Source organism: Lonchura striata, chromosome 10 (genome assembly GCF_046129695.1).
Source record: "Lonchura striata isolate bLonStr1 chromosome 10, bLonStr1.mat, whole genome shotgun sequence".
NCBI lineage: Eukaryota > Metazoa > Chordata > Aves > Passeriformes > Estrildidae > Lonchura > Lonchura striata.
The window spans coordinates 17,753,983-17,768,732 of NC_134612.1; the positions used below are offsets into that span (position 1 = coordinate 17,753,983).

General features: G+C 57.7%; 2 protein-coding genes across 2 annotated transcripts; one reads left to right on the top strand and one right to left on the bottom strand.

Annotated features, from left to right (window-relative positions):
* Positions 1 to 3,821: 3,821 nt before the first annotated feature.
* LOC110478280 (uncharacterized) lies at positions 3,822 to 11,032 on the bottom strand. The gene is made up of 6 exons (XM_077785694.1): positions 10,734 to 11,032; positions 8,278 to 9,633; positions 5,277 to 5,660; positions 4,961 to 5,080; positions 4,576 to 4,661; positions 3,822 to 4,356 (listed from the first exon to the last, which is right to left on the bottom strand). Exons 1-6 carry the CDS (start codon positions 10,798 to 10,800, stop codon positions 4,282 to 4,284), a joined length of 2,088 nt encoding a protein of 695 aa, XP_077641820.1. The 5' UTR covers positions 10,801 to 11,032; the 3' UTR covers positions 3,822 to 4,281.
* Positions 11,033 to 11,103: 71 nt separating this feature from the next.
* Positions 11,104 to 14,676, top strand: LOC110478143 (deoxyribodipyrimidine photo-lyase). The gene is made up of 10 exons (XM_021544597.3): positions 11,104 to 11,142; positions 11,340 to 11,600; positions 11,775 to 11,920; positions 12,063 to 12,245; positions 12,405 to 12,563; positions 12,891 to 13,089; positions 13,179 to 13,331; positions 13,575 to 13,696; positions 13,800 to 13,959; positions 14,135 to 14,676. Exons 2-10 carry the CDS (start codon positions 11,369 to 11,371, stop codon positions 14,284 to 14,286), a joined length of 1,506 nt encoding a protein of 501 aa, XP_021400272.2. The 5' UTR covers positions 11,104 to 11,142; positions 11,340 to 11,368; the 3' UTR covers positions 14,287 to 14,676.
* Positions 14,677 to 14,750: the final 74 nt, after the last annotated feature.

A 14,750-nucleotide genomic window follows, 5' to 3' on the forward strand; every position in this document is an offset into this window, starting at 1 on the left:
ATGTCCCTGTCACCCTTCCCTTCCAGCCGAGCCCTCCCCTTCCCAAGGGCTGGATGCCCTGCTCGGCTGGGACATGGGCTGGGTGTACCCAAAGCCCACCCTGCAGGGACCCACATCCCCCCAGGCTTTCTCCTGGGCTCAGCCTGGTACAGCTCCCTGGGCTGCCAGCACCAGAAAGTGAAGCTGAGCCTAGAGCAGTGTGTGGCACTGCCAACAGTGGCATGGCAGTCACCCCACAGAACCTGTTCCCCATGGCAGTCACCCCACAGACCCCACAGAACCTGCTCCACATGCAGGGTATGGGGCCATAGACCAGTGTGTGGTGGTGACAGGGCAATGCCAGCTGGTGTCACCATGCCTGTAAGGACACCATGGACACTAAAATCACCAGCTGAGCCATGTGTTAGCCCAGAGCAAGGCAGGACACAGGTCTCCACTTGGCTCCCCCAGAGCAGAGGCAGGTTATAAAGCAGAGAGAAGCATGGCTGGGGTCAGGCTCTGGCATGGCAGTTGAGCTCCACAGTGCTCAGCTGCCACTAGAAGAACTGGGGATCCCTTTTCAGAGCCCTAGCACACCCAGTGGGGTTTGAAACCTGCACCTCAGTCTGGGCACAGCAGTGCTGGGGTGCTGGGAGGGGGTAAATGATCCAGGGAGGCTTCTATGCAAGGTTGGACCAGCATCTCCAGAAGATGGAGCAGGAAAAGGAACAAATCCAGACCCACTTCCCTGCTGTGGGGATCCCCTGAGTCACTTCACCCCTATATCTCACCCTCCTCCTCCTCCTTGAGCAGCAATTCCTGCACACCCCCTTGAAAACTGCTGCCAGCTCCCCTGTGAACAGCATTATGCAAACTCCCACTACTACATGAGTTTGTAGTCAATTAAACACTTCAAAAATGCCCCCAGGCAACTCCTGCAAAGTGTTATGAGGGGTGTTAGGCGGAACACAGTGTCCCGCGGGATCGGGCAGGCAGCACACGGAGTGACACCGACCCTCCGCGGGCACTGCGGATGGGGAAGTGCCGGGGGAGCCAGGTCACGGCTGAGCAAACCCGGCCCTGACACCCACGCAGAACCCCCGGCAGGGAAACGGGCACAGACCATAAACCAGGGCACTGTCACTCACCTGGAACTAAACACCTGCCCACCAAAAATGCCACTGGGGGTGTAAAGCTGTGGGGGGGACAGTGCACTGGGGGTCTTGCAACCAGCACTGCAGATCATGGGGTGACTGATGCATCAGTGACCACCTGGGCAATGACCACACCAGGATGACGGAGGATTTGAGAAATGCAAACCTGCCGTGGGAGAGTGGTTCCTGCCCGTGCTGACAATGCTGTATCACTTTGGAAAGCAACCCCGGCAGGGTTGCTGACACTGGAGAGTGTTGCTCCAGATGGTGTTTGAGGTGCAAAATGTGGTGGGAGCCACAAGGACTGTTGCAAACATGCTGCTCAGCATAGAGGAAAACAACTCAGCTGAAGGGAGGGGCTGGCCCCAGCTCTGCCTGCAAGCTCCTGTCTGTGCTCCACAGAGGCCAGCACTGTCTGGAGACCCTTGTGCCTGCAACTCCTGCCCATGCTGTCGCCCAGAAATGCCCATCTCACAGCAGACAAACCAAACTCATCCCTCTGTTCAGGCATTGGCACACCCTCCCAAGAAAGCCCAGAGCCACCAAGGGATGCCTCATCTTGAACACAGTACCCTGTTACCACTCTGGGAAGGGGCTTTTTATTGTTCTTTTTTCTATGTCTGAAACCAAGGTCCTGGCAAAGCACTGGTTCCTGTAAAAGTCATTAATCCATTGCTACCAAAGACCAAAGCATCATGTGGGCACTGGAGCCCTTCAGGGGAGCCTGTAGCCAGGGGGCAATTCCGTGAATCCCAGCACTCATGGGCTCTGCACCATCCAGCATGGCAGAGCATGGCCCAGCATGGCCCAGCATAGTGCCTTATCAGCTTTCCTGGAATTAATGGGCTGGTTGTTCCAGTCCTGTGGAGAACACAGCATCTTCTACTAGCTCCCCTCCAGCCTCCTGGCAAGGGCATTTGGAGAGGGCTCAGGGGTGGCAATAGGGGAAAGCAGGTTATCCATCAACCCCACAGGTTCTGGATGACTTGGCATGCTGGGTGTGTTGCAACACCCTCCTGCCAAAGAGTGGGAGCTGGGCTATAGCCATCAGCAGGGGTGAAGGGAAGGAGGACACTGGAAGGGACACCTGAGTCACAAGGGACTTGAGACATGCCCCATGATGCTGCCAGGTCCTTCAAAGGTGACAGTCATGTTGAGCACAAGATTTGTTCCTTTGAACAATGCTGAGAGATTGGAGTGTATTACAGCAAAGAGGCTGAGAACTCTTGTGGGCTGGGAAAGCAGCAGGACTTGGATCCAGCCTCCCAAGCCCCTCTGGGCAGCAGTCCGTGGCAGGCAAGCAGCCACGGGGTGAAGGTGGCACCTCAAGGACAGCAGAGTATGGGCACAGGAAGAGTATGGGCAGTGTTGGGGGCTTGTCAGAGCTCTGTGCCACCACTGCCCGGGCAGTGACACTACTCCAAGGGAGCCACATCCTCCCACTGTGCCCCTCTCCTCCCTCCCAGGCTGGTGACAGAGGGGACCAGAGCATCTCCTCCCCCCACGGTCCCCCAGCCACAATAACGGTGGAGGGCGGCTGTGCCAGCAGGGAACAGTGAGTACCCTGGTCACCTTTTCATCCCAGCACTTCAGGACCTTTTCCTCCCTTTGTGACGCAGTTTGGCTCCATTACCCCGGCCTTGGCACCCGGCCATGTCCTGGGGTCTGAAGTTATGGATTCAACAGCCGGAGAAAACAGCCCAGTGGGACGCGACGTGGGAGGACTCCTGGCCCAGCTCCAAGGCGTAGGCAGACCACAAGGATTTCTTTCCCAGCACCCCAGCAGGCAGCCAGCACAGGGACTCCTTCCAACAGGCTTTGCCCTGCTCGCCGGCTCTTTGCCCAGCTGCTAAGGGACCTCTCTCAGTCTCCATGAGTCCAACAAGCCCACAAAAGCCAGGCAGCATCCTAAAGAGAAAAGGGGCCACCCTGGAATGCAAGGGACACCCCAAATGGGAGCATCCTGACAAGCTGCCTGGGCACAGCCTCCAGCCCAGCCTCTCCTGGGCCCTCTGAACTGGCAGGCAGCTGGGTGATCCCACAGTGTCTCTCCCCATCCTGTCCAGCTGCTGGCTCCTTCCCAGCCAGCTGACAATCCAGGCAACCTGAGAGAATTCCCCAGGTTGGGAACCCCACAGCCCCACACACCCCCTCTCAGCCCTCCCTGTGCTGGGGCAGTGAGGGCTGCCAGTGAGAAGCAGGGATCAGCCAAAAACAACCCCTGACATGCAACAAGGCCATTTTGCTAATTATTTCAGTTTTCAATCTCCAGGTGAGGTGGCTTGCTAAGGCTAATAATTGCTTCAGTTGGATTTTATCTGGCTAATTAATCAGTTAATAAATGACTTTGCTACAGGGGGACAGATGTTGCAGCCGTCTCCTTAGTTGGGGACTGGAAAAAACAAGGAAGGAGCACAGCCCACAGGATTTCCACAGCCCCACAGTGCTGCCCCTGCAGCTGTGGGGTGTTATGGGGCAGAGAGCTCCAAAGCAGAGACCATCAGTCTGCCGGGGTGCCGAGCCATCTTTGGGAATGTCTGCAGCAGCCCCTGGTGGGAGGGGACAGCACTGAGCCCAGCTCTCCACACAAAGCTCTGGGGACCCAATTTTCCTCACCAGTACCTCCAACAGATGACAAAGCTGAAAATTCGGAAAGGCAACTTGGAAAACTGAAAAAAGAAGTCATCGTTTCAACACAGAAAACATGGAATTTCTATTTACTGCCCACCACAGGTGTTCTCGTCTGTCAGCAATATTGCAGGTGAGCCTTGGGAACAGCAGTACTGGGGGCTTCAGGTCTCCTTCCTCTCATTTCTCTGTCCCCAGGGTGGCTTTGATGGCTGAGCCATCAGTCCCAGATGCAAAAGCCCAGTCCCATGGGGTCCCCTTCTCCCAGCCCTGCAGCAGAGCTGGAGGGGTCCCACCACAGGAACCAGGTCTGGAGCAGGGTGGTGGGAGGGCACGGGCTCTTCAGACAGGCTGTGGGAAGGGGCAGGAGGGGACTGGGGGAACAGAGTGAAGGACAGGAAGCCCAGGTTCAAGAGGAGCTGTGTGGGATTCCCCAGGGGCCTGCACCACCATGGAGTGAGGAGCTGGGAGCGGGTGGCTGGGCAGTCCAGGCGGGAGCAGGCCAGGCGAGGGGCAGCGGTCAGGTCCTCCTCTTCCCTCGCCATGCCAGTGACAGGCCAGCACACGGGAACGCTGTCTGCAGGTCCTCACGGAGCTGGGGGCAAAGAACAGCCATCAAACTGTGCCAGAGGGGCTTCCAACCCACTGTCCCCACATAGAAAAGGCCTTATCCTGGACTATGGCAGCCAAAGGAGGGTCTCCCCTTCATCTGAAAGAGCTCTGGATGGCATTCAACGTAAGATGCAGCCATTCCCCTCCCTGGGTCAACCACAGCTGGCAGATACAGAGTGGGATCTCCTCCTGCACACCTCACCTTGGACAACACCAGCTCCTGCACCGTGGTGTTCCCCAGATCCAGAGGGGTGGTTAGCCGCAGCGACAGAAAGAGGTAAGATGCACCTAGGAATTAAAAACAGGACTCTGGTTATTGCCCTTGAACCCTGGGCTGGGCCAGATGACCTGAGGGTCTCTCCCCAGGGTTGCTGGCACAGACATGGAACATCCTCCCACGTTAATTGTGTCATGGACACACTACATTGTCACAACAAGCCTCTCACTGCACAGCAAACCCCATGTACCCCAAAGCATCAGCACCTCCACACTGAGAGCACGGCAAGAGGAGTGGGGCTCCAGGACCCCCTGCACTGGCCCCAAGCACCAATGCTGGGGGTGGAGATGCCCGTAGGCACTGCACTTACTGGTGTTGGATGAGCCAGAGGGGCAGACTGGCGGCAGTGTTGGCAGCTCTGCAGGCGTGCTGAGGGTAGTAGCCTCTGAGGTCTGGGCTGAGCTGGTGGCAGGGGAAGAGGGCTCAGTGCCTGGGTGAAGCAATGTTAGGTTAGTGCTGTCTGCTCCTGCAGCTGGGGACAGGACTAGGTGAAGCCACCCAAGTACATGGGGTTCCCATGGGGATTTGTCACCCTGACCATATCCCTGCCTTCAGGTGTCCCCCGGGGTGTCCCAGGCTGAACCCACCCATGACTGCACTGGGGATCCCAGATACTGTCAGGGTACCTGGAGTCAACTCCACAGTTGAGGGGAAGATGTCAGGAGTGGTCCTGCCTGGGTAGCTTGAAGAGGGAGAGCTCGTGGGGTTTGATGTGCTGATGACAGGGCTGGCTGTTGTATCTGCCAGGGTTGCCAAGGACTCTTCTGTAGATTCTGATGAATCTTCTGTAGTTGTGGTGGGAGGAAGCACAGTGGGAGGTGAGGTGTTGCCAGTCTCTGCGGATGTGCTGGACTCCTCTGGGGTGGAGGCTTCTGTTTCAGGGCTGGAGGAAAGGAGGGTGTCTGTGGTGGTGGAGTCAGTGGTAGGCAGCAGCGTTGAGCTCTCCATGGGTGTTGAGGAGGTAAGGAGAGCTGGAGACACAGTTGCTGTCACACCCATGGCGGTGGTTTCTGCAAAGAGTCAGGACAATGAGATGCACAAGGGTTGGTGGTGAAGGGCTGAGTCCATGGCTATGCTGGGCAGGGTGCAGTATCGCCACCACAGTGAGCTCCCCAGGGAACTCAGAGCTGCACATCAGCCATGGAGCATTGGGAGGGGGAGTTCACTGTCCTGCATGGATCAAACACACAGATCTCTTCAATGGGTATCAGCCAGGCAGACCACATAAATCCCCAGCCTGACAAAGCAGGAACAAGCCATAGCCATTGCTGGTTTCAGGACAGAAACACCTCTAGGCGCCAGTCCTAAGACCCATTCCACCATCTTCACCCATCCCTGGAGGAAGTCAGACAAACCCGTCTGACAGGAAGAGCCAAGCAGGAACTGGTGACCGTGAGACAGTCTGGAAGTGCAGCAGCAGCAGTTTAAACAAACCCTCTGCCCTGCAGATAGTCAGGAACTGATAGCGATAGCGGTGGGTGTAAATAATGGCAACGGGGGAAGCAGCCCCACAAAGGAACAAATCCCAGCTTGCAGCTCAGGATGAGCTGATAGAGACGTGCTGTGACCCACAAAAGCTCTGGGAGGGAGCGGCTGGGGCACAGGAGGGCTGTCCTCTCTTCCACTATGGACTGCACTCCAGCAGTGTGCTGTCCCCAGAAAAGCCCAGGGATCTGTAACCCTCTGCAAAGGACAGGTAGGACAGCCTGGCTACCTGGACCTTTGTCAAGGGGTGTCTGTGAGGTGGTGGCTTTGGGATACCAGACTGGATTCCCCAGTGATCCCAGCACAAACCAGTGAGTCTGGGGCTCTGCTTGCATGAGGATGGGAAACTGAACCACAAGCTGCCATCTGCTTTCAGCCAAGCCAGCCAGAAACTTCCAAAGCCCCTGGCAGCCAGGCCCTCTTTGCACACAGCAGCTGTTTAAATAAAAATACAGAGAAGCCCAAAGGTCTGACCCTAGGTCTCACCCTTGCCAGGTGAGCATCTGCACCTCACAGAAGGTGAGGTCATCCTCATCCTCACAGAAGGAGAAGCAGCAAGTCCACCTCTCTTCTCATTTAAGAAGCAGGAAACAGCCCCCACAGCATTCCACCCCCCTGCACCCCACAGGTGCCACCTCTCCACCCTGGGGAATGATGCTCCCCGCTCACCACCCACCCTGCAGACAGCACCGCACCCCACTCAGCCCTTACCCAGAGCCAGGTGCAGCACGGCGAGGCAGGCGAGGCTCAGCAGCAGCAGCAGCAGCAGCGGCCAGAGCAGGGGCAGGGCCAGCCCTCCTCTCTGCCCAGCCATGTCCAGGTGAGCAGGAGCTGACAAACCCCCACGGGCACTGCTCTGAGTGCTCCCCACAGCCCCAGCACTGGGCTTGCCAGGTCTCCTTCACCCGGCAGAGGAGGAGCATCCAGATGGGTCCTTTTACCCTGCAGGTGCTGGCAGCGAGGCAGTGGGTTCCACCTGACACGGACACTCCCAGGGACTGGTGTAATGCCCAGCAGACATCAACTGCACGGCTGGACCCAGAACAGCCACAAAAAGTGGGCAGGACAGGCCACCAAGGCCACCACTACCACAGACTTGGCTCCTGTGGCCGTCCTCTGCCTGCTGTGGGGAGGCTCACAAGGGAAAAAAGCCCAGGAATGCTCCAGGCTGCCCGGAACCCCGCACTTCGCCACGGGGGTGATGTTGGTGGTGGCTCCCAGCACCAACACCCTCAGGAGACAACAGCCAGCTCTGTCTGAGCGTGAGGAGCTGGCCAAGAGAACAGGCGGCGCTCAGGAAGGGCGTGCCCCAGGCTGAGGGTTTGTCCCTGGGCTGTGTGAGCAGGCATCACTTCCCCGTGTCACGGCTATCGCGGCCCAGGCCTACTGCCGACAGCTGCGGCTGCTTCCTTCTTCTCAGGGTCAGGGACAAGAGCACTCGGAGGCGCCCGCAGGCCCCGGGCCAGGTATTAGCATTCCACAGGCAGGCAGGCGTGCTGGAGGATTGTCAGGGCACAGCCACCCTGCTGCTGGACAGCTGCATGGGGGCTCTGCCAGGGCACGGGCACACAGAGGCCATCACCAGCGTGCTGGCACTCTGATGAGGTGCTCTCACACCGTAGGCAAGGCGCCAGGGTGCAGGTATTCTGTGAGGCTACAGTAGCTCTGCTGGGGCACAGGAGCATGTGCACGGCCAGGGGTATTGGGGCAGGGTACAGTGTCCCTGTCCTGGTTGAGGTGCACGGAGTGGGCTGTCACCAGGGTACATCTGCAGTCCCAGGATAAAGGCCCCTGCAACAGCCACTAGGATACAGCCACACTGACAGGATACAGGAGCTCAGTAAGCAGCACTGACAGGTGACAGCTGCCTGGGGGGACTGTTGGGGTACAGTCACATTCCTTGGGGTACAGAGATTGTCCAGGGGTGTGTACATACAGACCCAGTGCAGGGGCACAGCCACACAGCAGTGCTGTCACACCTCAGCACAGGTCCCCAGCCTGGGACCACCCACTGGTCTGCAGAGCCTGGAGACTGGGTGGCCCCTGGGGGAAGAAGCCAAGTGCTTGACTGAGTAAGATGGGAGATCTGTGAGGATTTACCACCCTGATCCTGCCCTCTGGGTGCCCTGTAGCTGCACTCACCTGCAGTGTCACTGGAGGTCTCTGGTTCTCTTGGGGTGGAAGTACCAGGGGTGGTCCCAAAGGCCTCCGTGGTGGTAACAAGGGAGGTCATGGTGTCTGATGGGGTCGTCAAGGGCCCACTTGAAGTGTCTGTCATTTCTGGGAGGGTGGAAGAAGAGGTGGTAGTAACAAGGGAGGTCATGGTGTCTGATGGGGTCGTCAAGGGCCCACTTGAAGTGTCTGTCATTTCTGGGATGGTGGAAAAAGAGGTGGTAGTAACAAGGGAGGTCATGGTGTCTGATGGGGTCGTCAAGGGCCCATCTGAAGTGTCTGTCATTTCTGGGATGGTGGAAAAAGAGGTGGTAGTAACAAGGGAGGTCATGGTGTCTGATGGGGTCGTCAAGGGCCCACTTGAAGTGTCTGTCATTTCTGGGATGGTGGAAGAAGAGGTGGTAGTAACAAGGGAGGTCATGGTGTCTGATGGGGTCGTCAAGGGCCCACTTGAAGTGTCTGTCATTTCTGGGATGGTGGAAAAAGAGGTGGTAGTAACAAGGGAGGTCATGGTGTCTGATGGGGTCGTCAAGGGCCCACCTGAAGTGTCTGTCATTTCTGGGATGGTGGAAGAAGAGGTGGTAGTAACAAGGGAGGTCATGGTATCTGATGGGGTTGTCAAGGGCCCACTTGAAGTGTCTGTCATTTCTGGGATGGTGGAAAAAGAGGTGGTAGTAACAAGGGAGGTCATGGTGTCTGATGGGGTCGTCAAGGGCCCATCTGAAGTGTCTGTCATTTCTGGGATGGTGGAAGAAGAGGTGGTGCTGGTTCCTGGGGATGTGCTGCCAAGCAGTGTGGTCATGGCTGGCCCTTGGTGGGTGCTGGTGCCAAGCATGGTGCCCACTCCGGTGGAGGAGAGAAGAGTAGATGTGGAGGGAGGCAGTGTCCTCATTTCAACTCCTATTGAACTGACAGCCAGGGCTGTGCTGGTCCCCACAGATGTGAAAGTGGTAGTCTTGTCACTGCTGGGTGTCATGGCCATGGAGGTTGGAGTTGGCGTGCTGGTGGTCATGAGCCCCAGCCCTGCTGGGGTACTGCTGGTGGTGGGTCCCAGCCCAGGTGACACAAGAGTGCTGTGAGCTGTGCTGCTCCTTGCCTGTGCTGTGGTGATGTTGGAGGCTGCCAGGCTGCTCTGCTGAGCTGTAGAAGCATTGGATGTGAAGGCATCCATTGGCATCTTTGGGGTGGAGGTTGCAGGAGGAGAGGAAGGGAAGGTGGCTGCAGTGCTTGAGCTGGTGTTGGGCAGTGGAGCCATGGTCTCTGTGGGTGTTGAGGAGGTTGGGAGAGTCAGGGATGCAGGGTTTGTTGTATCTTTGACAGCGGTCCCTGAAAAGAGGTGGGAGATAACACATAAGGGCTGGCAGTGAAAGGCTGGGACCACAGCTCTGCTGGGGATGGTGCAATACTACCACCACCATGAACTGCCCAAGTCTGGCATCAGCCATGGATCATCAGGAGTGGGGATTCCCTGTCCTGCATGGATCAAGCACGTGGATTCCCTCAATAGCAACATGACAATCAGCCAGGCAGACCACATAAATCCCCAGCCTGACAAAGCAGGAACAAGCCATGGCCATTGCTGGTTTCAGGACAGAAACACCTCTAGGCGCCAGTCCTAAGACCCATTCCACCATCTTCACCCATCCCTGGAGGAAGTCAGACAAACCCGTCTGACAGGAAGAGCCAAGCAGGAACTGGTGACCGTGAGACAGTCTGGAAGTGCAGCAGCAGCAGTTTAAACAAACCCTCTGCCCTGCAGATAGTCAGGAACTGATAGCAGTGTAAATAATGTAAATAAATAGTGTAAATAATGGCAACGGGGGAAGCAGCCCCACAAAGGAACAAATCCCAGCTTGCAGCTCAGGGCATGTCCACAAGAAACCTGTTGTAACCCACAAAAGCTCTGGGAGGGGGTTGAGTGGTGCAGCAGAAGGGAACCTACAGCTGTAGTTCAAGGTTCTCAGGGGGTACAAGTTGCAGGTTTATTCCCAGTGCTCCACTCAAGACTGCTCTTTGCATCAAGTGCAAATATTGGGATAGCATTTGAAGTTCTCCAGGCCTAGTATATCCCAGTGAGGTTGCCATCTGGGCAGGGCCATTTGGTACTACTGGGCAGGTTGTAGCAAAGGCAATGAGCCCAGCAAGGACCAAGGCTCAGCAAGGGGGTCCAGTTGAGCCTAAGGTCTTCTCTCCCCACATAGAGACTCCCATCAGAGGCAATAGAAATAGAGCTTACTTCTTGTGTTCTATAAAGCACTGCCCTGTTTGATCATAGGGCAGGGATGTTGGAGAGCAAACAGCACCTGAAATGTTTCACTTCTGTGGGCAAAGTTACCCCAGGGCCACCCACCACCCTGGAGAACGATGCTCGTCACTCATCCACCCTCCCACCCCAGGGATATGTCCACATAGCACTCAGCCCTTACCCAGTGAGAGATCCAGCACAGCAAGGCCCAGCAGGAGCAGGGGCAGCCCTCCCGTGCTCCGAGTCATGTCCAAAACCAGCACCCCAATGCCTTGCAAGGTAAGGGACCTGAGGACGCAGGGCGTGGGGAAGGTGCCAGCAGGGAACTACGCTGCCGAGTGATGGCTGCAGGTAGCTGGAGCTGCTTCCTTGTTCCCGTGCGGACGGAGGGGAGGCACCAGCGGGCACTGACACCGCTCCCGGGGCAGGTGCGGCGCCCGGGGCGCGCCGGGGACATCGCCGCGGCACCTGCGCCCGTGTGCGGGGGGCGGGCCGGCCGTGAGCCGCGCCCCTCGGGACACGGCCGGCCCGCGGCACGCCCTTCGCACACGCCCACGGCTTGTGTAACACTCGGCTCTGCGTGGCTGCCGGTAGGCACCGGGACCGGGGACTGGGGAGCGAGATCAGGAGCGGATCGGGCCGGGGACCGGGACCTCGTTATTTCCCGGTTCCCGAGGAGCAGGATGGGCAGGGGAGCAGCATCCCCCGGGCTCTGGGGGCGGGCCGGGGCCGGGATCCGCCGGGAGGGAAGCGCGGGAGCTCAGTCCGGCCTGTTTTCCCCTGGCAGCAACCACGCTGCTCCGGGCGGTGCTGGGGATGCGGCGGGGACGAGGGAAGCGAAAGGCCGAGGTGACGGAGGTGCCGCGCGTGGCTCGGAGGAGGACGGAGGGGCAGGAAGCCATACAGGAGGCCCGTCGGAGGGCGGCCCCGTCCGTTCGAGAGTTCAAGTACAACAAAAAGCGGGTGCGCCTTGTCTCGCAGGGCTCGGACCTGAAGGATGATGCTCGGTGCATCCTTTACTGGATGTGCCGGGATCAGCGAGTGCAAGGTGCGAACCAGCTGGTGGAAGGGGCTCCCATGGGTGGTAAAAGCACTGGTCCCTTCCTTCGATAACTTTGGTGCTGGCCTCATTCTGTACTGGGGGGAAACTTCCTGTGAAACCCCATCCCCATCCTGTCAGTGAAGCACCCTCCTGATGCTGCCCCGTGTACTTTCCCCCCAGATAACTGGGCTTTCCTCTACGCCCAGCGACTGGCCCTCAAACAGGAGCTGCCCCTGCACGTCTGCTTCTGCTTGGTGCCCAAATTTCTGGAGGCCACCATCCGCCACTACAGGTTCATGCTGAGGGGCCTGCAGGAGGTAGCAGAGGTACAGCCAGAGGATGTCCCTGCTGGGTGGGATAGGGCTCCTGGGGAAAGGGGGGGAGTCAGATCCATCCCTTCAGCAGATGATGGTTGGGTGGGGCTGCAGAACCATGAACTGTCCCACAGCCATTTCTTTGTCACTGCAGGAGTGTGCAGAGCTGAACATCCCCTTCCACTTGCTGCTGGGCTATGCCAAAGATGTGCTGCCTACGTTTGTGGTGGAGCATGGTGTGGGTGGGCTGGTGACAGACTTCAGTCCCCTCCGCCTCCCCCGGCAGTGGGTAGAGGATGTCAAGGAACGCTTGCCAGAGGATGTGCCATTTGCACAGGTGGGTGCCAGCGCTCTGGGAATGGAAAACTGGTTGGTGAGATATGGGACAAACTTATCTCCTCTGTCTTGTGCACCAGAGTGACTTGAGCAGAGAGCATGTGTCGTGTTCTCAGGATTGTTTGCTTCTCACACCCTTCTCTACGGCTTTGCTTCCCAGGTTGATGCCCACAACATCGTGCCCTGCTGGGTTGCCTCCCCCAAGCAGGAGTACAGCGCCAGGACCATCCGGGGCAAGATCCATGCTCAGCTACCAGAGTTCCTCACCGAATTTCCCCCTGTTGTTCCTCACCCACATCTGCCCTCCTGCCCAGCAGAGGTATCAGCGGGAGACACTCAAACCCATTCATGGGCAGGTCTCAAGAGTGTTTCATAAATCCTTTGTGATCGTGGGAGGGGTTGGCAGGGGATGAGGACAGTGACCTGCCTGAAGTCACACACAGATGGTGTGGAGATAAGGATGCCCTCGGGAAAGGGAGTTTCCTACCTCATTAATTCAGTTCCCACATCTCTGCCATGCAGAGGGCTAGTTAAAAGGAAGAGTCTGGCACAGACTGGAGCCTTTGCTGGACTGAGGGCAAAACATTCAGGGCAGCCCTTGCTGAAAAGATTCTGCAGATGCACTCACTGCTTGGTTGCCACCCAGCCCATTGCTTGGGAGGCATGTTATTCCAGCTTGCAGGTAGACCACACCGTGAAGGAGGTGGAGTGGGCAACCCCTGGCACAGCTGCAGGGATGGCTGTGCTGAAGTCCTTCATTGCAGAGCGGCTGAAATCCTTCAGCACCCACAGGAATGATCCCAACAAGGCGGCTCTCAGCAACCTGTCCCCATGGCTTCACTTCGGTGAGTGTCCCAGGTTTCCCACTCTGCAGCAGGACTGAGCATTGTGGCTTGGACCAGCAGTCTGACTTGCAGCTTCCCCTTGTCCCCAGGCCAGGTTTCCACCCAGAGAGCCATCCTGGAGGTGCAGAAGCACCGGCGCAATTACAAGGACTCAGTGGATGCATTTGTGGAGGAAGCTGTGGTGCGGCGAGAGCTGGCTGAAAACTTCTGCTACTATAATGAGAACTACGACAGCGTGCAGGGTAACATCCTGGGTCACCTGGGCCATGCTGGGTACCCAGCTGGGCACTCCAACTTGGCAGTCCCAGTTCTGCTAGGAGAAGGGCTGTGGGGGCACTAATGTCCCATCATTTGGTCTCTTCTGGAGGTAGGACAGAAGCTGATGAGTGCCCTCTTCAAGCCTGGCGCCTCCAGGGCACAGTGCCCTCAGTAGCCTGGTTCTCAGGACCCTGCAGACCAGGTTGCTTCTCATCTCTTGCTCACAGGTGCCTATGACTGGGCACAAACCACCCTGAAGCTCCACGCCAAAGACAAGAGGCCTTATCTGTACAGTCTGCAGGAGCTGGAGCAGGGGACCACACATGACCCACTCTGGAATGCTGCCCAGGTACCTCCCTACAAAATCTTCCCCACAAAATGCTGAGCTTTTTTCTGAGGCGCAGAGGTGACCTGCCATGGACTGGCCCTTACGGCTGTCTCCATCCCTGCAGCTGCAGATGGTCCAGGAGGGCAAGATGCACGGCTTCCTGCGGATGTACTGGGCCAAGAAGATCCTGGAGTGGACACGCTCCCCTGAGGAGGCCCTGCAGTTTGCCATCTACCTCAACGACCGCTACGAGCTGGACGGGCGGGACCCCAATGGATACGTAGGCAAGCTGCAGGATGGGAGCACGGGGTGGGAGGCCTTAGCTGTGACGGTCAAGGCTGCAGTGGGGGCTCTCTGCAGGCAACTGCAGCCCATTCTGCTTTGCACTCAGATCCCACTCGCTCTCCGGGTGCCTGGGAGCAAGGGGGAGAGCTGACACTGTGTCCGTGTGCCCGGCAGGCTGCCTGTGGTCCATCTGTGGCATTCATGACCAGGGCTGGGCGGAGCGGCCCATCTTTGGGAAGATTCGCTACATGAACTACGCCGGCTGCAAGCGCAAGTTCGATGTGGACCAGTTCGAGCGTCGCTATGCCCCCACACACTCCCAGTGACCCTCTGTGCTGGGCAGATGTGCCTTTGCCAAGCTTGCAGGGATCACCCTGGGCTATTGAAGGGCTCTCTGTAGCAGCAGCAGGGTTTTGCGGGTCTTTGCCATCACCCAGTTCTTGAGTTGCCACACTGGGGCAGCTGCTGGAGCCCTTCTGCTGCTACAAATTTGCTGGCAGCTGTGAGAGCCCATCCTCAGCATGCCTGTGCCTGCCAGAAACCATTCTACAACCCAGGCCTTGGGAGTAGCCCAGGTCACCATTGCTGCTGGTAACCACAGCTGAGATTTGGGCTGAGCAGGGTGTTTCTAGGGAAAAGCCCCCAGAAGAGGCTCTTTGTGGAGCCAGTGCTGGGCTGTCATTTTTCTACAGTTGTTTTAAAGTTAACAGTTTCTATTACCTGTGTTGATGGTGTTTATGGGGAGATGCACATCACTGCTGTGAAGGGAGAGGTGGGTGGTGTGGAACGG

Coding starts and splice junctions, on each gene's coding strand:
- LOC110478280 (XM_077785694.1), bottom strand. CDS start 10,800: ATGACTCGGAGCACGGGAGGGCTGCCCCTGCTCCTGCTGGGCCTTGCT. Junction 5,081..5,276: donor AACTGTGGAGTTGACTCCAG/GTACCCTGACAG, acceptor TGCTTCACCCAG/GCACTGAGCCCTCTTCCCCT. Junction 4,662..4,960: donor CTCTGGCTCATCCAACACCA/GTAAGTGCAGTG, acceptor TTTAATTCCTAG/GTGCATCTTACCTCTTTCTG.
- LOC110478143 (XM_021544597.3), top strand. CDS start 11,369: ATGCGGCGGGGACGAGGGAAGCGAAAGGCCGAGGTGACGGAGGTGCCG. Junction 11,601..11,774: donor CCGGGATCAGCGAGTGCAAG/GTGCGAACCAGC, acceptor CTTTCCCCCCAG/ATAACTGGGCTTTCCTCTAC. Junction 13,332..13,574: donor GAACTACGACAGCGTGCAGG/GTAACATCCTGG, acceptor TCTTGCTCACAG/GTGCCTATGACTGGGCACAA.